The 24,064-nt window shown below is 36.1% G+C and overlaps 1 protein-coding gene across 5 annotated transcripts in view; it reads right to left on the bottom strand.

The window, feature by feature from the left end:
• The window catches only part of DEUP1 (deuterosome assembly protein 1), a 94,294-nt gene that overhangs the window by 33,734 nt on the left and 36,496 nt on the right, over nt 1-24,064 (bottom strand). For all 5 annotated transcript variants that reach the window (XM_058446682.1, XM_032168106.2, XM_058446684.1 and 2 more), the window contains 4 exons: nt 21,896-22,009; nt 20,795-21,037; nt 6,912-7,057; nt 3,335-3,440 (listed from right to left, as the gene is read on the bottom strand). In XM_058446682.1, coding sequence (XP_058302665.1) covers nt 3,335-3,440; nt 6,912-7,057; nt 20,795-21,037; nt 21,896-22,009 — 609 coding nt within the window. The remainder of the gene's footprint in view (nt 1-3,334; nt 3,441-6,911; nt 7,058-20,794; nt 21,038-21,895; nt 22,010-24,064) is intronic.

Genomic DNA, 24,064 nt, shown 5'->3' with positions numbered 1-24,064 from the left:
CTAAGTAGTTTACATGCATCATCTCATTTAATCCCCACAATGTCTCTCTATTTTGCAGACTACTCTATTTAAGAGATTAAAAAATTAAGGTGCATAACTTTTCACATCACATTTCTTGTGAAAGGTAGTCTAATTCCAGGACCTGTGAACTACTGTGCTCTGCAACCTCTGAGGCAAGGGTCCTGGAAGGTGTGGAAGGTGGTTCACATTTGGAAAAACCTGAGTTTTAGGGGTTGACACCTACAGACAGATTGGAAAAATCTGGGTTTTAGAGGATGACACCTAGAGTGAGATTAGAAAAAGCTGTGTTTTAGGGGATGACGCTTAAGAGTGGGGTGACCTAACATGGAAAGTACACGTCCAGAGGCAAATGTGATCCACCATCAGGCTTTATGCCACCAACCCTTCCCTCATCTGATTCTATTCGTATTACCAACATATGTAGAGTTTCAGAGTTGGATATGACCTTAGAAATCACATGATTGAACCTCATCATTTAACAGATTTTTTTAAAAAAGACTCACAGGAACGAGAACGAGGCGGAGACTAAGAGACACGAGCACAAGTATCCTAACCCGGAGGACAATATTACAAGTCTCCTTTAATCTCTTCTGTCTCCAAGTTTTTACCTTCCAATTTATTTGATGAAATAACATGGTCAGTCTATAGTTTGTCCCAGCATGGATTTTGCTGATCGCATCCCTTTGGCATAGTTTAACATGTTCCACTTAAAATGGAACTTTTTTTTTTTTTTTTGAGATGGAATTTTGTTTTGTCGCCCAGGCTGGAGTGCAGTGGCACAATCTGGGTTCACTGCAACCTCCGCCTCCCGGGTTCAAGTGATTCTCCTGCCTCAGCCTCTCGAGTAGCTGGGACTACAGGTGAGCGTCACCATGCCTGGCTAATTTTTGTATTTTTAGTAGAGACGGGGTTTCACCATATTGGCCAAGATGGTCTCGAACTCCTGACCTCATGATCCGCCCACCTTGGCCTCCCAAAGTGCTGGGATTACAGGCATGAGCCACCGCACCTGGCCAAAATGGAACTTTTAAAATGTAAAAAAATGAATATACTACTGTGAAAAAGGAGTAAACGATTTTTATTATTTTCACAATATTTAGATGTTAACATACTATACTGCAAAGCTTCTTTCTTAATGAAAGAAGAAACTAATTTACCTCAACTCCAAATGACTTTTGGTTTATTGAAAATGTGAATGTTATCACAAAATAAACGGCTAAAACATTTCTAGACTGTAAAAAAGGAAAAGAAATAAAATACTTGCAAGATTCATAATATATATCCCTTGTTAGTTTTATTACAAGAGAATGAAAATGCTCTCCAGAAACACTTGGAAGTTTTTTTTTTTTTTCTGGCTCTGTTGCCCAGGCTGGAATGCCATGGTGCAATCTCAGCTCACTGCAACCTCTGCCTCCCAAGTTCAAGCAATTCTCCTGCCTCAGCCTCCTGAGTAGCTGGGATTACAGGCGCCCGCCACCACGCCCACCTAATTTTTGTATTTTTAGTAGAGACGGGGTTTCACCATGTTGGTCAGGCTGGTCTCAAACTCCTGACCTGGTGATCTGCCCGCCTCAGCCTCCCAAAGTGCTGGGATTACAGGCGTGAGCCACCATGCCCGGCCAGTTGGAAGCTATTTATATAAAATTCATTTGTTACCTTTTTTTTGCACAGCATTCTGGTATTTAGTGGCCTCCAAGAGCTTATGAGGAATTTTGTGCCTCATACTCTCTCCCACCTTGTCAAAACTGTGCAAAATCGGTAGATTCTTTATATTATTCAGTTTTATTGCTTTATCTAAATCTATGAGGTTAAGAATCATGTAACTACACTTTAGGTGGCTTTAACCAATCTTTTATCATTCACTGGGGACACCAGTAAAAAAGAGTTTTTTAAAGTTATATTTTTAAGTCAGCAAAATAAAATTTGTGAGATTATATGGCATTAAAGTGTTCAAAATATATGAAAAATGATCATTGATTCATAACACCTTTTCTCTACTTAACCTCTGTTAGTTCTCTGACAGTCAACTCTTTGGCAGACAGTACCTGTCTTTCATATTATTGTATTTCCTATAGAAATTAGCAGAATAGCTATAGTTCTCCTAGATACTCAATAAATGTTTGTTAAATTTGTACAAACCACTGAATTTATAACCCTATATATTTATGTGAAAATTTAGCCTTAATATTAACTAACTCATTCTCTAAGTATTTATTTTAATTTACTGTGTGTCAAGCACTATGCAGTGCACTAATTGATAATTCAAAGCCACACCCAAGTTTATTTAACTTTTAATTGTTTAGATTTTATAGCATTAAATATTCTGCCTGATCCTCAAACCTAAAGACCAGAGAGGTGGAGAGTAGCTATGATAAATTCACAGAAAGAAGGCCATTACTGGATTGTACTAGAGGGAGGAGAAAATCATACTCTTTGTAGGACAGTAAAGAACCACAAGCTCTTTAAGGACAGTGCCCAGGACTTACTCATCCTTGTATTTCTAGCTCCAGCAGAGTTCCTGGCACATGTTAGGTGCTCAGTGAAAAAATGTGGGTGCAATAAATAACTATTGAACCAATATTTACTAGATACTTCCTCTGAGCTAGATCCTATTTTAAGCACTTTAAGTGCATTATCTCATAGATTTTAACTTAGGGTAACAGTATGGATACTGGAGCCAGATTGCCTAGATTCAAATATGGCCTCTGCCACTTAATAGCCCTGTAATGTTGAAGGAAGTTACTTTTTCTTGGTGCCTTAGTTTCCTCAAATGTAAAAAGAGGGTAGTATTAGGACCTACTTCATTAGATGGTTGTGAGGAATAAATGAAGTAGGATTTCTTAAGTCCCTAGAACAGTTCCTGGCACATGTTAACTGCTATTTAAGTAGCAGCTATTATTAACTCATTTAATCCTCATCACAAACTTATGAGGTAGGTACCAATTATTTCCACCTTAGAAATGAGGCTCCTCAGTATCTTGCACGGGAAACTTCTCCAAGCTTACGTGTGTGGTTGAGCACCAGAGTCTGTGCTCTCAACTTTCTTGCTATAAGCCACCTATCATGGAGCCTCCGGCCCTCCACCCTCTACGTTTCGTGGGCAGTCTCCCAGTAGCAGAGTGATAACTTAAGGTTTGTGTTTTTTGTAGTCTCACACAGAAAAATGTCAGAATTAGCAGCTTGGCAGATTATCACCTTACAAAAAAATACAGAAGGAAAACAAAGGGAGTGAGAAGAAAGATTTTTTTTAACTCCCTTTGTATGTAAAGAGTTCACATCTACCTGGAAGAATGGAACTCATTATTTTTCATACCTTATTCAATTCTTTTTCATGATTTGGTTGATCTTGCGTTACTGAAAACGGCTCTTTTATTTTCCTTTCTGGTTCTTTAATAGAAGGCAAATAAGATGATTCAAGTCTACAAATTAAACAAAATAATGATTAAAATTAAGCTTAACTTGATAAATTGTTATGATTATACCGTTAATTTAGACCATTACAGGCTGCAGAGATAGATAGATCATTACTTTGTTGGAAACATTTTTAGTTACAGAAATTGCAAGTTCTAATACATTCAGATCCCATAAGTATTTACATCTTTAAGTGCAAATGGTTTTAATGGAAGAAAGGAAGCAATTAATAAGGAATTTCAATTATACATTAAAAATTGGCAGAATACTGGGATTGCACATGTAGATAAGATTTTGGGATAAAAAGAAAAGACTGTTTCCTATAGTAAAATAGCTTGGTAACACATTTAAGAAAAGGAAACACACCCAACTTGCTAATGTATTGTGGAAAGGAACTATGTCATAAGTCTAAGGGGAGCAACTGTTCTATAAAAGAGATAAAATATCATTAACTCTGACAGTCTAACCAGAGAGTACTCCAAATACATCTATTCTTTGGCTGCTTAATTTATAAAGTGGAATTGCAACCACATATTAATATTAGAGGAGAAAAGCAGAAACTAGTATAAAGAGTATCATACCCATAGGAGGTTTGAAGATGTCTAAGCAGATAATGTTCACTTTCATATGAGACAAACCAGTGAAATAAAAATCACAAAAACACAAAAATAAACATAACCAGGTAGGGGAAGCAGCATGCTTTCTACTGGAAGTCAGGCTTGACTATTCTGGAGCAGTCTCTTGTTTTGAGGAACATATCCACTTGTGAGTACAATTTTAGGTTTCCAGATAACTTTTGAGAAGATTCCACACCTTCAGAAACTTCAACCACACAAATAAAAAACCCAAATCTGAGTAATGATATAGAAATTACTAATTTAAAGATTGAAAATAGAGGATCTATTATAAAAGGTGTAAGTTGGTAGTGATATCCCTGAGCTACATGTATCTAGACTAGATTGCTTTTTTGTGATTATCAAATATATATCTTAACTGTGGATAACAAAGTATATCAGAGCATAATATACTGCTGTAATGTTAACACTCAGGAAAAACCATCATTAGCATTTTTATGTGCGGTAAATATATTTTTCCCTATGCATATATATGTGTAAAGAAATATATACTTCCCATACAATTGGAATATACTATACACATTATTTTTCAGTGTCCCTTTGTTTCCCACTTAGTAATATATTGTGAGCATTTTCCATTTTATCAAATATTCTCCTAAAATATTATTTCAGGATCAGTCTTAAGTTTTCATTATTTCCTATAATTTGAAATGAGTGAAAAAATTTCGTATTTTTCAATTCTTCCTAAGCAATTTCAGGAAGTAGAATGCTGAATTGAATGCTAAAATCCTCATGGTGATCTTGCAAAATTCTGTGAGTGAATGACACAAATGTCAAACTCCAATGTGGACAAGTGCATAGAAGAAAACCGTAATCATGATAATATAAAATGCTAATGTACATGTATAAGGGAACTATTATTTGTCATGTAGAACAACAGTATGAAATCAGTTTAATAACTCTCAGAACATATCAACCCAGGGTGCTTCTACAACTAAAAAAAAGATAGAAAAAGCTAACAAAAGCTTAGCATTATTGAGAAAGTTTCTGAAAATGAGTAAGAACATTACCATGCTACTTTTATAAAACTACTATGCATCTATTATCAGTAGTCTGGGGTACTTCACTTTGATACAACTACAAAGAAGCAACAGTCTAAATAAAATAAACCAAAACAATAAAGCTGATAGAACAGAATTCATATGAGAACAAACTAAAAAAATTAGACTCTTTTAGTGGAAAAGATGAAGGCTGAAAATTCTAAAATACAATGGAAGTTTGTGAAAAGTTAAACTTATACCTTTTCATCAAATCTCAGAATTCTAGAACTGAATTCTAGAATAAGAAAGATGTAGTTTGGAGACCAAAATAAATGCCAAGTTAAATACAGGATGGTAAACAGGCAGAACAAAAAAGTTTTTACTGGCCAAATATATAAATAAGTGCAAGATTTTAGATTAAATAGTGTATTGAAGGGCTGTTGGCACTGTTTGGAATTCAGCATGGGTCTTAAGAGCACCATAAAAAGTACCTACAATGCTCTTCACAAAGCCAGAGCTAGACATGGGTTGACTGGTGTGCTCTTCTGTGAAATGTCTTATGTTTTTAGGAATATATTTTCTTCATGTGAAGACATTACTCACCATACTGGAACAGTACTACATGTAATAAATATCAGATTGATGATAATATACATCTTGTATACAGAGCACTTGATAATGCAGATTAGCTAATAGGCATTCTGTCACCATCCTTGGTGAGACACACAAATAGGTCATTTTAGGGATCTTAACTTGCCATTTGTTATTAAGCATAGACCTCAAAGAAATGCTAGCAGGTCTTGCAACTTTGAAGGTCTCACAACTTTGAAGAAATAATTATTGCCTTTAAAACAATATAACAATCTTTCAATAAAGCATCCCTCACTGTTTGGCTATTCAATTTTTAAAATCCTATCATTGATCTGGCATTAGCTTTCTGATTTTGAGAAAGATTCAAGTTCTATGAGAATAAGAGCATCAATGAACTATTAAAGCAGTCAAACTGTCTATTCACAAGCATAAACATTTAACAATCCTCAGCAGTCCCATTTCTTTTGTGTTTATGGAATATACAATATCTGTCTGATTTCCTTTATGTTTATGGAACATACAATATCTGTCTGATTTTAAAAGAGAAAAAAAATCTGTTTTAAGAAGAATCCTCAATGGAACTGACAAGATGGCGAGTGTGGTGGCCAAAATAAATACAATATGTACAAGTGAAAAAGTTGACATCAAGTATAGGCAGTCAAAACGAAGGCATTTAAAAATATAGAATAAATCTTATTTCTCTGAGGATACATAATTGAATACTAGTTGTATACTATTTTTGTATAATATCTTTTTTTTTTTTTGAGACAGGATCTCACTCTGTTGCCCAGGCTGGAGTACAGTGGCATGATCACAGCTCACTGCAACCTTGACCTCCCAGGCTCAAGTGACCCTCCCAGCTCAGCCTCCCAAGTAGACGGGACTACAGGTGTGCGCCCCCATGCCCAGGTAATAAAAAATTTTTTTGAAGAGTCAGGGTCTCACTATGTTGCCTAAGGTTTGTCTTGAAATCCTGGGCTCAAGTGGTCCTCCCACCTCGGCCTTCCAAAGTGCTGGGAGCCACCAGGTCTGACTCAGTGTGACAGAAATATCCGTAAATCAGGACATGTTATAATTTTCTAGGTAAGTGAAGATGTTAATTTTGAAGATAAAATAACCATAAATTTTATTTTTAATATTTAATATTACCCACTAATTAACATGTTAATACAAAATAGACTTTTTATTCTCATTTCAAATATAAAACTCTTAAAAACATTCAAACATCATGTTTTGAACAGTTCTCTCAGATTGTCAAATATAAAGATTATACCTTGTTTTATTTCCTTGAGCATTTTGGCACTCTCCTATTTTTAATAATTCTCTGTGTAATTGCAATCGTTCCATTTCTATAATTCTCAAGAGATCATCACGTGACTGTAACTCACTTTTTACCTCTGAGAGACCTGCTTCCATGGCCTGAATAAAAACATCAAAAAATTTCATGCTCATTTTTGGTTATCATAATGTACAATGCATTTAAAAATATTTAACATCTATAAACCAGCCTAATTTTAAACAAACTGATATTTAGTCATTTGCTTGTTCTGTCTCATAGAATTCCATTCCTTCATTCATGTTTTCTTTTCTATTTGAGATGGAGTCTCACTCTGTTGCCCAGGCTGGAGTGCAGTGGCGCAATCTTGGCTCACTGCAACTGCCTCCCGGTTCAACCAATTCTCCTGCCTTAACCTCCTGAGTAGCTGGGATTAAAGGCTCGTGCCACCATGCCTGGCTAATTTTTGTATTTTCAGTAGAGATGGGGTTTCACCATGTTGGTCAGGCTGGTCTCGAACTCCTAACCTTGTGATTCGCCCGCCTTGGCGTCCCAAAGTGCTGGGATTACAGGCGTGAGCCACTGCGCCTGGCCTCCTTCATTCATTTTTTCTAACAAATATTTACTGAGTTTTTATTATGTGCTCTGGGGATACAGACACAGAACCTGTTCTCAGTGAGCTTACAATCAAGTGGCAAAGACAAAGAATAATCAAATCATCACACAAATATCACACTGAGTGTGAATATGAAAGAATGAAACATAAAAGTATGAATAAACAATGCATACAATTTTAATTAATGCAAATGCTTTCAAATTATAAAAAGATAATAATCAAGAATAACCTAATGGCAAAGCTGGCCAACAAAATGAATTATAAACTGTGATTCAACCCTTGCCCAATGGCAGCTATTCTTTAGTCAGTAACTAGAAATACCAGCAATCCTCTGGGTTCAATATTTTATTTTGTTAGTAAGAGAAGCTTGAACTAGGTTAGCAGTTGTTGGCAAGGACCCATTGGAAGAGAGTACAGGTAAAAGGAGTTGTGTCAGGTTCCTAAGAAGGTGGATAGAATGACCCTCAAAGCACAGTGGGAGAATTGCCTAATGCAAAAAGTAAGGCCCTCCTCTCTGTAACAGGAAGGAAGGAAGATGGAATGCAGACAAGTTTATGCATTTAGCTAAGGGGATATTAAGAGACTGGCTATCTCTTGGCTTCTATTTTCTCTGTGAAGTAAAAAGTAACATCATGTTCTAACAGTAGAAGGAGAAGTGTGCAGGGTATAGGAATGGTTTTTGAGAGTGGTGAAGAGTTTAAATGGCTTACAGTGGGAATGAAAGAATTAGCTACTTGGAGAAAAAAAGCTGGATAGCTGGGCAGTGTTGAGTGCCCATTTGAGGTTGGGGACCATGGCCTGTTGGGTGATTTTCTGCAGCAGTACTTGGCTATTCTCTAGGAGAGAGGAATGGAAGAGTCTTTTAATATCATCAGGTCCCTTCCACACAATTATACAAGGAAATTAATGTCTTTAAAAAATGCCTGACTTATGTCATCAAATCCATTGCCATTTTTACAGATGAGGAAATTGAACGCCAGACTCGATCCAAAGTTATACAACTCATAACTACCAGATTTTGGAAGAGGGAAATCCAGATCTTTTGACTCCTAGTCCAGTTAGAACATTCAGGATGAAAAAATTCCTTCCACTCAAAATAAGTTAAATAAACCTCTAGTGTATTGGTAAAGACAGGATGGGAGGTTCTACGGGCAAGGGTCTTCTCTGCTAGTAAAGGCTATAGGAAACACTATATTTTTAAAAATCATTTGTTCAATAATTCTTAATATATAGATATACTTAATATTCATTGAAATATAATCAATATTATTGAATTATTAATAATATTCATTGAAATATAATCCACATACCATAAATTCGCCCATTTAAAGTGTACAATCCAGCAGTTTTTAATTTAGTCACGAAGTTGAACATCACCAGTACTTTATTCCAGAGCATTTTCATGATCCCCAAAGGAAACCTCATACTCATCAACAGTCACTCCCCATTTTCCCCTTCCTCCAGCTCCTGGCAACCACTAATCTATGTTCTATCTCTATGCAATTGTCTATTCTAGATGTTTCATACAAATGGTATCGGCCTTTTGTGACTGGCTTCTTTAATGTAGCATAATGCTTTCAAGGTTCATCCATGTTGTAGCATGTATCAGTGGTTGATTCCTGTTTATGGCTGAATAATGTTCCACTATGTGGATATACCACATTTTGTTTATCTATTCATCAGTTGATGGACATTTGGATTGTTTCTACTTTTCAACTATTATGAATAATGCTGTTATGAAAATTAATGTATAAGCTCTTATGTGGACGTATGCTTTCTTATTTGTTAATTCTTATACAGAAGTTCACAAAGCCTAGAAGAATAATCAAATAGAAGATATAGGATATAATGAGTTCCCAGATAATTTATTTTTACCAAACCTTAAATATATGCTGTTTTCCAGGAGGCCTGTGTTCAGTGAGGGGCATAGTAGCATTACTTTAGCCCCAGAACTTCCCGGCCACCTTGGAAATAAATATAAAAAGATTCAAACTGGTGACTTAATAGACTTGTTTGGATGAAGACTTGTTTGGATAAAGCCTGTTTTGAACAGTGGAGATTTTTCAGGCAAGACTAAACACTTCAATAATAAAAGAAATGCAAAACAATAGATTACCAATCAGAGATACAAAGTGACTTAATATGAATATCGCCCATAACTTTGCCCAGTTGAAGAAGGCACTACGTGGGCTCCCTGGTTTGCAAATTTGCCACTAGGGAGCAATCAAATATGAAGTTGCATGTAGAAAAGTGCATCTGCTTTCACTTGGGGAAGGGGAGTCCACAAATGCTCTAACCTTAGGCCTATAAAATATAGTGTTGCCACAGGCTAGGGTTAGCTGAAACTCTGTAAAATATGGTAATAATACAATATATTTGTTTACTGTTATTAGAAAATAATATCTGTAAGAGTGAAATTTGGAGACATCATTGAGAGGAAAAAAGCTTATTCATGACCTAACTACACAGGTACAAGCATATATGTTAAAATTCAAACTTTTCATAATACAAATGAGTAATAGTGATTTGACATGTGAATAAATATGCAAAGTATTTTACTTATAAATGACAGCATGTAAATTGGCTGCAAAAGTACAAGAAAAATTTGAGGGCTTTCTTGATATTGATAAATCTAAGATTGTTTTTTGACATTGAATTCAAGATTAATACTAAATTAACATAAGAATTAGTGAATTGATTTAACTGAGATGTAGTTTTAAAATTAGTATGCTTCTGCATGAAAGTCAAATCAATTATTTGTGAATGTGGGTGCAAATATTGAGGAAAATGATTCTTTGGTACTTGACTCAGTTACTGGAACATTTTCAAGTTTGTTTGGAACAACTTAAGTATGTAAATCAACTTTTTTAACTGTAAAATTATATGGGATCTAAACACAGATCAGGTACTTCAGATGAATACTTAGCATGTAATATGAGATATGTTGGAAGCATGAAATACACACCAGATTTTGAAGACTTAGTATGAAAAAAAGTAAAAATCTCAATAACTTTTTATATGTTGATTACATTTTAGAATGATAATATTTTGGATATATAGTGGATTGAACAAAATATATTGTTATGATATGTTAGTTTCACTCATTTTTCTTGACTTCTTTTAATTCGGCTAGTAGGAAAATTTAAATTATATTTGTGACTTACATTATATTACTACTGGACAATGTTGCTCTAGCACCTTAATGACACATTAACAAGCAAACAAAAAAAGGTTAACTTTTCTGTCATAGATACTAGAAAAATGCAGAGCAATCTATTTTTGTCATTAACTTCCCATGAAAAAATTGCACATTTAAAAAACATGTAGAGTGTAGCATAATGAATAAATATATGCAATGAAATTAATAAGCATACTGACACATTTCAAGGTTGTCGAAAGACAAACGAGATGTGATTCATGTGAAAACCGAGATGCATCTGGCATTAAAGTGTGCCATAAACAAAGAGAATTTTACATACAAGAAATGACAGTAATTCAGATGTAAATGGTTGTCTTTTTGCATTTATGTGTATGATGTGGAACACTGTCGTGACAGTTTTGTGAAAAGGGAAGAGAAACTTCTTTCCAAATACATATATTGGTTATAGTATCAGTTACCTCTAATTATTCCCATTTGGTAAAATATAAATTTTGTAAAACATGTTTAAAGCCCATCTGTTTAGTTAGAGGTTTGCCTAATGGTTTGAGAAGAGCAGTGATTCTAAACCTTCAAATCAACTATCAAATATAAATAATTGATATATTTTCATTTAGATTTATCCTAAAGAAAAGAATGAAACGTGAGTAAAATTTGGAAATGAAACAGAAGAAAAGCTAAATTAATGCAATATATTCAGGATTTTTTCCTAAATAGATGAAAAATACTTAGTGTTTTCCTGAGAGTAGAAATCTTTTAGACATCTTAAAGTTTTTGAACCAAATTATTTTTCAAAATCTTTTCATTAGTTCTACAGCAGATTTTGTTTTTCATAAAACATGGTCCAGAATAATTTGGTTTGATTTTTAATACATGTGATTCTTTTGTAAAATATAAAATGCAGATTCTTAGTTCAAATTTAATAATGGTCCTAGCTAGATCCAAGGATAACTAATTTTTTTTAAATGAACAAATATTTGTAAAAAAATAATAGTGGTAAACTTCCTCATAGAAATCAGTATAAATATCAGTCACATTAATAGTTGTTATTAGCTGACCGGGTGCAGTGGCTCACGCCTGTAATCCCAGCACTTTGGGAGGCCAAGGCGGGCGGATCACAAGTTCAGGAGATCGAGATCATCCTGGCTAACATGGTGAAACCCCATCTCTACTAAAAATACAAAAAAAAAAAAAAATAGCCGGGAGTGGTGGCAGGTGCCTGTAGTCCCAGCTACTAGGCAGTCTGAGGCAGGAGAATGGGGTGAACCTGGGAGGCTGAGCTTGCAGTGAGTCGAGATTGCACCACTGCACTCCAGCCTGGGCGACAGAGCCAGACTCCGTCTCAAAAACAAAACAAAACAAAACAAAACAAAAAACCCAAAAAAACAGAGCAGGATGAAATTTCTCAATCAAGTGCTATCCACTAAAAATATAATGTGAGTCAGAAATGCAAGCCACACAGGTAGTTGTTATTAGCTACAGAAGACATCACAAAATGAAGTTAGAGAATTACTAGTGAAGAATATGAGAAAAATGACTTCCTTCAAAATTTAAAAAAGGGTTGATCAATTTTAGCACTATTGACATTTGGGACTGGGCAATTCTCTGTTGTAGGGTTGTCTTGTGCACTGTAGGGTGTTTAACAGCATCTCTGGCCTCTACCCACTAGATGCTGGTCACACTCCTTTCCTTGTTGTGGTAACCAAAAATGTATCCAGGCATTGCCAAATATCACGTGGGAGGAAAAATCACCCCAGTATAGAGCCACTAATTTAAATGAAAGTCATAAAAATTAGGCAATGAGTACTGCTGTTTTACAACCTTTAGTATAAGTAAAAAGACTTCACAATTATATTGATTTCTATGTGTAGCTGGATTTTAATTTTGTTAGTTATAGTCAGAAACATTAATAAATTATTAAGTACATTAATATATAAATACCATAAGAAAAAATCAAAATAGGTAACGTGGACTTTCCTTAGCCCAGGCAACCCACAGAGCCTTCCCAGGTGTGCATGTAAGCCCCTAGAAGTTTGTAGAAATCTTTGAGGAGTAGGGAAGAAGTGTGGTAAGTTACATCCTGTTGAACTTGGGTCAGAAGAGTAAGTTAATTAAATGATATCAGTAAATGATAGGGCAACCTTGGCCAGCAGCTGGTTTGATTCTTCTTACTTCCTGCTACACATCTGACTCCCAAGTTGCATGCACTCTCCCTCTCCTTGCCACCAGGAGTGTGTCATTTTGATAACTGTGAGAAGCATAGGCTTATGGCATTTATTTGGAGGGAGAGTAGAGATGGTGATCCTAGCTAGGAATGTTATAATAATGTTCCTCAATGTACACTCTTTCCCTGTTTGCAGCATTTTTTTCTTTTAACAAGATTCTTCATTCTACTTCCTGGAAAAATATAAACAATAAAGTTCTGAGGAGGAGAAAGGTGGAGTTCATCAAGGAAAGCCTTATAGAGACAGTCAGTCATACTGCCAAGAAAGAGGTACAGAGGATCTTTTTTTCCCCAAAGAATACAGGTGTAAAAGTAGCCACTTCTATCCCACAAGTGAGCCAAAAACAAAAGTTGACTCTCAGCCTGAAAAAGAGGATGCTCTCGGATCCTGTAAATAGGCCCAAATAGAATTATTTTGGGGGATATTAAAAGGAACTGATGTTAGTGAAGAAGGTGAACCTCACTGAAGGGTAGAACCAGACTTGATAACTGGGGCTACTAGTGAAATATGTTTCAGGCAAACTAAATAGAACAGAGCAAAATAAGCCTGAGCAGAACATTGATTTGTATGGATCAAATCCAAAAAGACTTAAAGAAGAGACAAAGCAGGGAAAAATGGCAGATGGGAGGCAGGACTAACTTGCAGCTCCCACTTGGACAGACATAGCAGTGTCTGGAGAGACACATCATGAACTTTTGCTCCAAGAACTACTGTAGGAACATACCAGGAGGGCCAAGAGAATCCATCCCTAGGGAAAGTGGGAGAGCACCAAAACAAGGGAGCACCCCATGGGACAAAAGAGTCTGAACAACAGCGCTTGAGCCCCAGATCTTCCATCTGACATAGTCTACCCAAATGAGAAGGAACCAGAAAAACAATTCTGGTACTATGACAAAACAAGGTTCTTCAACAACCCCGAAAGATCACACTAGCTCACCAGCAATGGATCCAAAACAAGAAGAAATCTCTGAACTGCCAGAAAAAGAATTCAGAAGGTCAATTATTAACCTATTAAAGGAGGCACCAGAGAAAGGTGAATATCAACTTTAAGAAATCAAAAAAGAGAAATAGATAGCATAAATAAAAAAAAAATCACAACTTCTGGAAATGAAGGACACACTTAGAGAAATTCAGAAATACACTGGAAAGTCTCAGTAATAGAATTGGACAAGCAGAAGAAAGAACTTCAGAGCTTGAAAACAAGGCTTTCAAATTAACCCAATCTAACAAAGACAAAAAAGAATTTAAAAAAATGAACAAAGCCTCCAAGAAGTTTGGAATTATGTTAAGCAACCAAACCTAAGAATAATTAGTGTTCCTGAGGAAGAAGAGAAATCTAATTGTTTGGAAAACATATTTGAGGGAATAATTGAGGAAAACTTCCCTGGCCTTGCTAGAGATCCAGACATCCAAATACAAGAAGCTCAAAGAACGCCTGGGAAGTTCATCACAAAAAGATCATTGCCTACACACATAGTCATCAGGTGATCTAAAGTCAAGATAAAGGAAAGAATCTTAAGAGCTGTGAGGCAAAAGCATCAGGTAATCTATTAAAAAAAAACCTATCAGATTAACAGCAGATTTCTCAGCAGAAATCCTACAAGCTAAAAGGGATTGGGATCCTATCTTTAGCCTCCTTAAATGAAACAATTATCAGCTAAGAATTTTGTATCCAGTGAAACTAAGCTTCATAAATGAAGGAAAGATACAGTCTTTTTCAGACAAGCAAATGCTGAGAGAATTCACCACTACCAAGCCAACATTAAAAGGAGCTCTAAATCTTGAAAGAAATCCTCAAAATACACCAATATAGAACCTCCTTGAAGCATACATCGCACAGGAACTATAAAACCATAATAAAATGAAAAAAATAAGTATTCAGGCAACAACTAGCATGATGAATACAATAGTACTTCACTTCCAAATACTAACGTTGAATGTAAATGGCCTAAATGCTCCACTTAAAAGATACAGAATGGCAGAATGGATAAGAATTCACCAACCAAGTACCTGCTGTCTTCAAGAGACTCACCTGACACATAAGGACTCACATAAACTTAAGGTGAAGGGGCAGACAAAGATATTCCATGCAAATGGACGCCAAAAGCAAGCAGGAGCAGCTATTCTTACATCAGATAAAACAGACTTTAAAGCAACAACAGTTAAAAAAGGCAAAGAGGGACATTATATAATGATAAAAGGACTAGTCCAACAGGAAAATATCACAATCCTAAACATATATGCACCTAACACTGGAGCTCCCAAATTTATAAAACAATTACCACTAGACCTAAGAAATGAGATAGACAGCAACACAGTAATAGTGGGGGACTTGAATACTCCACTGACAGCACTAGACAGGTCATCAAGACAGAAAGTCAACCAAGAAACAATGGACTTAAATGATACCCTAGAACAAATGGAGCTAACAGATATTTACAGTCTATGCAACAACTGCAAACATATATTCTATTCATCAGCACATGGAACATTCTACAAGAAAGAACATATGATAGGCTACAAAACAAGTCTCAACATATTTAAGAAAATTGAAATTATAGCAAGTGGTCTCTCAGACCACAGTGGGATAAAATTGGAAATTAACTCCAAAAGGAACTCTCAAAACCATGCAAATACATGGAAATTAAATAACCTGCTCCCGAATGATCATTGGGTCAATAATGAAATCAAGATGGAAATTAAAAAATTCTTTGAACTGAATGATAATAGTGACACAACCTATCAAAACCTCTGGGATACAGCAAAAGCAGTACTAAGAGGAAAGTTCATAGCATTGAATGTCTACATCAAAAAATCTGAAAGAACTCAAATAGCCAACCTAAGATCACACTTCAAGACACCAGAGAAACAAGAACAAACAAAATTCAAACCCAATAAAAGAAAAGAAATAACAAAGATCAGAGCAGAACTAAATGAAATTGAAACAAAAAAAAAATTCAACAGATAATGAAACAAAAAAGATGGTTCTTTGAAAAGGTGAATGAAATCAATAGACCATTAGCAAGATTAACCAAGAAAAGAAGAGAGAAGATCCAAATAAGCTCAATTAGAAATGAAACAGGAGATATTCAAACCGATACTACTGAAATACAAAAGATCATTCAAGGCTACTATGAACGCCTTTACATGCACGAAGTAGAAAACCTAGAAAAGATGGATAAATTCCTGGAAATATACAACCCTCCTAGAGTAAGCCCTCCTAGATTAAACCCTCCTAGATTAAACTCCTAGAAGAAACAGAAACTCTGAAAAGAACGAGAGCAAGCAGGGAGATTGAAATAGTAATATAGGCCGGGTGTGGTGGCTCATGCCTGTAATGACAGTGCTTTGGCAGGCCAAGGTGGGCATTTGAGCTCAGGAGTTCGAGACCAGCCTGGCCAACACTAAAAAATACAAAAATTACCTGGGTGTGGTGGCAGGCACCTGTAATCCCAGCTCTCAGGAGGCTGAGGTAGAATTGCTTGAACCTGGGAGGCAGAGGTTGCAGTGAGTCGAAACTGCGCCACTGCACTCCAACCTGGGGAGCACAGCAAGACACTGTTTAAAAACAAAAAAAACAAAAAAAAAACAGTAATATGAAAATTACCAACAAAAAAGTCCAGGACCAGACAGATTCACAGCTAAATTCTATCAAACATTCAAAGAAGAATTGGTACCAATTTTACTGACACTATTCTAAAAGATAGAGAAAGAGGGAATCCTCCCTTCAATCATTCTATGAAGCCAGTATCACCCTAATAGCAAAACCAGGAAAGGATATAAGAGAAAAAGAAAACTACAGACCAATATCCCTGATGAACATAGATGCAAAAACCCTGAACAAAATACTAGCTAACTGAATCCGACAGCATATCACAAAGATAATCCACCATGATCAAGTGGGTTTCATATGAGGGATGCAGGGATGATTTAACATATGCAAGTCAATAAATGCAATACACCTCATAAACAGAATTAAAAACAAAAATCACACAATCATCTCAATAGACACGGAAAAATAATTTGACAAAATCCAGCATCCCTTTATGATTAAAACCCTCAGCAAAATTGGCATGGAAAGGACATACCTTAAGGTAATAAAAGCCATCTATGACAAACCCACAGCCAACATTATATTGAATGGGGAAAAGTTGAAAGCATTCTCCCTGAGAACTGGAAGAAGACAAGGATGCCCACTCTCAGCACTTCTATTCAACATAGTACTGAAAGTCCTAGCCAAAGCAATCAGACAAGAGAAAGAAATAAAGGGCATCCAAATCAGTAAAAAAGAAGTCAAACTATCTCTGTTGACTGATGACATGATCATATACCTAGAAAACTCTAAAGATTCATCCAAAAAGCTCCTAGAACTGATAAATGAATTCAGTAAAGTTTCAGGATACAAAATCAATGTACACAAATCAGTAGCACTGCTACACACCAACAGTGACCAAGCTGAAAATCAAATAAAGACTCAACCTCTTTTACAATAGCGCAAAAAAAAAAAAAAAGAAAAAGAAATACTTAGGAATATATCTACCCAAGGAGGTGAAAGACCTCTACAAGGAAAACTACAAAACGCAGCTGAAAAAAATCACAGATGACACAAACAAATGGAAACACATCCCATGCTCATGGATGGGTAGAATCAATATTGTGAAAATGACCATACTCCCAAAATCAATCTTCAAATTCAATAAAATTCCCATCAAAATACCACCATAATTCTTCACTGAATTAGAAAAAAAATCTTAGAATTCATATGGAACCAAAAAAAAAGAGCCTGCATAGCTAAAGCAAAACTAAGCAAAAAGAACGAATCTGGAGGCATCAAATTACCAAATACCCTATATTATAATGCCATAGTCACCAAAACAGCATGGTACGGGTATAAAAATAGGCACAGAAACCAATGGAACACAATAGAGAATCCAGAAAATAAACCCAAATACTTACAGCCAACTGATCTTTGACAAAGCAAACAAAAACATAAAGTCTGGAAAGAACACCCTGTTTAACAAATGGTGCTGGAATAATTGGCAAGCCACATGGAGAAGAATGAAGCTGGATCCTTATCTCTCACCTTATACAAAAATCAACTCAAGATGGATCAAAGACTTAAATCTAAGACCTAAACCATAAAGATTCTAGAAGATAACATTGGAAAAACCCTTCTAGACACTGGCATAGGCAAAGACTTCATGACCAAGAACCCAAAAGCAAATGCAACAAAAACAAAGATATATAGATGGGACCTAATTAAACGAAAGAGCTTCTACACAGCAAAATAAATAATCAGTAAACACATAACCCACAGAGTGGGAGAAAATCTTCACAAACTATGCATCTGACAAAGGACTAATATCCAGGATTGATAAGGAACTCAAACAAATCAAGAAGAAAAAAAAATCCCATCAAAAAGTGGGCTAAGGATATGAGTGACAATTCTCAAAAGAAGATATACAAATGGCCAACAGACATATGAAAAAATGCTCAACGTCACTAATGATCAGGGAAATGCAAATCAAAACTATAATGCAATACCACCTTACTCCTGCAAGAATGGCCATAATCAAAAAAATAATAGATGTTGGTATGGTTGTGGTGAAAAAGTAACACTTTTACCCTGCTGGTGGGAATGTAAACTAGTATAACCACTATGGAAAACAATGTGGAGATTCCTTAAAGAACTCAAAGTAGATCTACCATTTGATCCAGCAATCTAACTACTAGGTATTTACCCAGAGGAAAAGAAGTCATTATATGAAAAAGATACTTGCACACGCATGTTTACAGCAGCACAATTTGCAATTGCAAAAATATGGAACCAGCCCAAATGCCTGTCAACCAATGAGTGGATAAAGAAAATGTGGCGCATATATATATATATATATATATATATATATATAGGAATATTACACAGCCATAGAAAGAAACAAAATAATGGCATTCGCGGCAACCTGGATGGAATTAAAGACCATTATTCTAAGTGCAGTAACTCAGGAATGGAAAATGAAACATCATTTGGTTATTGCTCCTACTTATTTTCTCATTCATAAGTAGGAGCTAAGCTATTAGGCTTCAAAGGCATAAGAATGATGTTGGGGGACTCAGGGGAAAGGGGGGGGTGAGGGATAAAATATCACAAATTGGGTACAGTGTACACTGTTCAGGTGATGGGTGCATCAAAATCTCAGAAATCACCAGTAAAGAACTTATTCATGTAACCAACCACCACCACCTGTTCCCCTGCCAAAAGAAGAAGGGACAAAGCAGAGAATGCTTTGGTTGGCACTGGATGACCCAAAGCCTAGAGGAGAATACTTGGGAAGTACCAAGAACAACAATTTTCTTATTTACTGAATGTGATTCTGATACAGATTCCAGCAGTACAAAGACAGCTGCATAATGTAAATTTAGGTTGCCTTTAAATAGAAAGCATGACCAGTTGTCATATACTTAGGGAAGCAAAAGGCAGCAGCCTCTGAGAAGGAAAGACTCCAACACTGCATGACCCACAGTCATGCAAACACAGCTCAGACAGTCAGAGGTGGGCTGATGCTAAGCACTTAGAAGCCCCTAGGCACCCTCTAGAGCAGATGAATGAGTGAACCTCATTTATATTAGAATGAAGCCAGAGAACACCATGAATACCTTTGCTATTTCCAGACAATTTCTGGCTTCCTCTGCATTTAGTGTTTGTAGTTTAGCTTTCTTTATTGGTTTACATCTGTATTCTAACTTGTATTAGAATAAGACCTCCCTCCTTAAAGCTGGAGTTTGAGGTGGGGAATATGTATGTCTTAGAATTTCCTCTGAATGGGAGAGACTGGGAGCCTTCTATTCTGTCCCTTACCAAACATGGGGAAAGAGGAACATAGAATAGTAGATGCTGGCAGACAAAGAAGTTAAAGGACTAACTCCCTATATAATCCCAAATATAATGTGGCAGGGTGGGGGAATGAGGAGTTGGCCCAGGACTAAGAAATGACCCTGGGAGTTTAAGTGGCAAAAGATCTTGGGGTGGTATATCTCAAGGAAATGAAATGGAAGTTCTCAGGCAGTGACCTTACCTCAATCATGTATGCTAGGTAGAGGAGGGAATAGAGTGGGGAAAAGATAAGGGCCAACTGTCATGGAGGAAGTGATAGAAAGAGGCTGAATATTTGGAGGTGGGAGAAAAAACCTAAAATGGGATATAAAAGAATGTCTCAAGTACTAATGAATAAGAAATACATATTTCGTAAAGAAATTGGTAATGACCAATTTTGATGAATGCTGTATAACCTTCCTAAAGATTGCAAGAAATAGACAAAAAAGAAAAAAACATTATTGAGTTAAGAAAAAAATTAATGCTTGTTAAACCATCAATCATATTTGTCAATGTGAAAGTTACCTAAAAATAAATTCTAGGTTACTGTTTGATAAATGATTATGATAAGATTACCAGTGATAAATCACTGGAGTCACCTCCATAGCTCTCACTGAGGTTACTAAACTGTTGAACCCTTCATGATTTCCTGTATCTTTAACCCAGGATTCTTCTGAATCAGAGAGACACGGGGTAAGAGAAAATAGTGGGGGAAGAGGGTAGTACATGGCTAAAGGCATAGAGGTCCTTAAGTGACCACTGTTATATTGCACAGGTAATACATTATTATTATTATGCCACTGCAGAACCAAAGTTCACTCTAAGTGTGGTAACATACTTATGGGATTATTGAATCTACGCATCAAATGCGAATTACTAAGAGGAAATATGAATGGAATCTTCACATATATTAATAATAGAAAACTACCATTCTAATCCCTATATCTGTTGAGTTACCATTTATACAAGTCATGGACAATATTAGTTGAAAAACAAAAAATTAATCTTCACCTGGCACTGTCTTTGGTACATTTTCAGCTCTTGCAAGAGCTTCTGATTTTCATCTTGTAATTTATTCCTGCTTAGTGCTATCTCACTTACAGCTGATTTCAGTTTTTCAATAATGAACTCATCTCTTTCATTGATTTCACAACTGGAATCTGGGTCACATATCAAACGAGGAATTTCAGAGCTGCTGTCTTCTAAGCACTGTTTTTTACCATTTAGTTGAGTTTGGTAACTTTGTGCCTGTTTCTGAAAAATATAAAACTGTGTAACTCAAATGAAGAATGTCATATTTAAGCTTACATTAAGTTCAAGAATGATAGAAAAGAATTAGTAGGAATATCTTTAAATATGTTACTACATAATGAAAGTTGGGTCTTTGTAATTCAGTCTTGTATTTGTTTTAAAATTTCAATTTCAGATGGCATAAAGAGAAAATATATTTGTATAACCTCAGAGCAAAGATGTAGAGAAGGAGGTAAGTGGTAGTAAAGCCACATTAAGCAAGAAAAAAATCTAGAAGGTGTAAAAAGAAAATTATGTATTCAATTATACAACGGTTGAAAAAAGTCTATAACCAAAATAAATAAAAACAAACAATTTGATTGTAGGGGAAAAGTTGTCAGTGCATGTAACAGAGTTAATAATTCCTAGTGTACAAACACTTCTACACCTCAATAAGAAAAGGGCAAACAATGCAAAAGAAAAATGGGCAAAGTTTATGAATAGGCAATTCACAGAAAGACCTGAGAAAGGCTAAAAAGTATATGAGGAGATGCTCCGTCTTACAAGTAGCCAGGGAAATACAAAGTAAAGCAAGCAATCTTAAACTCTCTGAGTGCCTTGCCTGTAGGCATACAAAAGCATGTGCTATTTAATGACACAATAACAATGGAATTTTAAATAGCTCCATCCTTTGAGACATGTAGACTAAATTCACCATTAACAGATAGTCTATGCACTTGTGACTGTACCCACCTTTGGACCTACTCTGGTTATTTTTTCTAAGTTGGCATGTCTGTTTGTAAATAGATTACATGCTGAATGGTAAAGATACCAATATCTAACTTCTGCTTTTGATTTAGAGAATAATATTAGATAACTTACCTGAAACTGATTACACTTCTCAGATAATAATTTTTGTTGAGCACCTAAAGAAATCAGATGAGTCTGATATAATATCTCTTGCTTGTCCCATTCTCTTGACTTTGCTCTAAATTCCTTTTAAAAAGTGGGGAGACAAACATATTGAAAAATATTATTCATTTTAAAGTACAACGAATAAGACTTCTTTCATTTGTATATCTTCATTCTGAGAAAAAAAAAGTAGATCTATTCTTTACCTATTAGGGAATACAAACAAAAGAAAAGGTGTCAAATCATTCATTTTGAATTTTTTACCATCTCTAATTTTTGCTAGGAAAATACAGAATTTGTCACTTATTGTTAAAAATGTAAAAAGACTCTCTTATAACAAATACTTATTACTAATGAGGGAATTTCAAACAACTTTTTTTTTTTTGCATTAGCCACTACTTTCTTTCTATTTCTTGACATGAAATATTTTTTCCTTCATTCGCTTAGTTGCCAAATTTGTTTTTTTTTTTTAGAGGGTGGGGCTTGGACTTATTTAGTGACTATTAAGGATTGAATGTTTGTGTCTCCCACAACAAATGCATATGTCAAGCCTAAACCCCAATGTGACAGCATTATGAAATGGGGCCTTTGGGAGGTAATTAAGTCATGAGAGTGAAGCTCTCATGAACGGAATGAGTGCCCTTATAAGAAGAGCTATGAGAGATTTTTTTTCCTCTTTCTTTCTTTCTCCCTGCCATCTGAGGATACAAAGAGCAGACAGCTGTCTGTGAACCAGGAGAAGGGCCCTCACCAGAATCTGACTATACTGGGCGATATGGTTTGGCTCTGTGTCCCCATCCAAATCTCACATTGAATTGTGATCCCGAGTGTGTGTGTGTGTGTTGGGGGGTGCCTGGAGGGCATGGGGGTGGTTTCTTTTTTTTCTTTTTTTTGAGATGGAGTCTCGCTCTGTTGTTCAGGCTGGAGTGCAGTGGCACGATCTTGGCTCACTGCAAACTCCACCTCCCAGGTTCAAGCGATTCTCCTGTTTCAGCCTCCTGAGTAGCTGGGATTACAGTCACGCGCCACCACACCCGGATAATTTTTTGTATTTTTAGTAGAGACAGCATTTCACCATGTTGGTCAGGCTGGTCTCAAACTCCTGACCTCATGATCCGCCTGCCTCAGTCTCCCAAAGTGCTGGGATTACAGGTGTGAGCCACTGCGCCCGTCCTGGTGGTTTCTAGTAGTTTAGCACCATCTCCCTAGTGCTGTCTCTTGATAGAGTTCTCATGAGATCTGGTTGTTTGAAAGTGTGTAGCATTTCCCCCTTTTCTCTCTCTCTCTCTTTCTCTCCTGTTGGCCACGTGATGACATCCCTTGCTTCCCCTTTGCCTTCTGCCATGATTGTAAGTTTTCCAAGGCCTCCCCAACCATGCCTCCTGTACAACCTGTGGAACTGTGAGTCAATTAAACCGCTTTTCTTCATAAATTACCCAGTCTCAGGTAGTTCATTATAGCAGTGTGAGAATGGATTAATACACAGGCACTCTGATTTTGGACAATCAGCCTCCAGAACTGTGAAAAGTAAATGTCTGTTGTTTAAGCCACCCAGTCTATGGTATTTAGTTATAGCAGCCTGAACTAACTAAGACAGTGACTTTACCCCTTGTGGCCATGGCCAGGCCTCATTTAGGCAGTACCAATTGGTATACCTGGGAAAGAAATGGCAGAAGTAGGTTGATAAAGCAGGATCAGTTCTTCAAGTTTTTGCTCAAGTAGTGCAGTTATACAGCATGATTATCTGTTCACATCTTAATAACATGAGCAAAGGATATAGCTCTGGGGATGCCAAAGAAGACATCGCTGCTTCTCCATTTAACCTAGGGCTGACCATTTATATCCTATCTTTCTGTCCAGGCTTTAAACAACTTGAGGGTAAGGGCTCTTTATTACTTTTGTACCATTCACAGTGCCTGACAAAGTGCCAGGTGCCACTTATATTACATGAATGTACAAACAAAAACGTGGTACAGTATTAGCATTTCCTAGAATTTAAACATTCTCAAAAAATTTTGTAAAGAAAACAACATGGTTGGAAACAAACTCTATAGCTACTAAGTCCATGGCTATATATTATTGCATATAGAAACATGGCATGAATGTAGTGATGTTTTCAACCCTTAATTCAGTAATATT

The sequence above is a fragment of the Hylobates moloch genome, unplaced genomic scaffold (genome assembly GCF_009828535.3).
Source record: "Hylobates moloch isolate HMO894 unplaced genomic scaffold, HMol_V3 SCAFFOLD_11, whole genome shotgun sequence".
NCBI classification, from domain to species: Eukaryota; Metazoa; Chordata; class Mammalia; order Primates; family Hylobatidae; genus Hylobates; species Hylobates moloch.
This window is presented reverse-complemented; position numbering and strand designations above follow the sequence as displayed.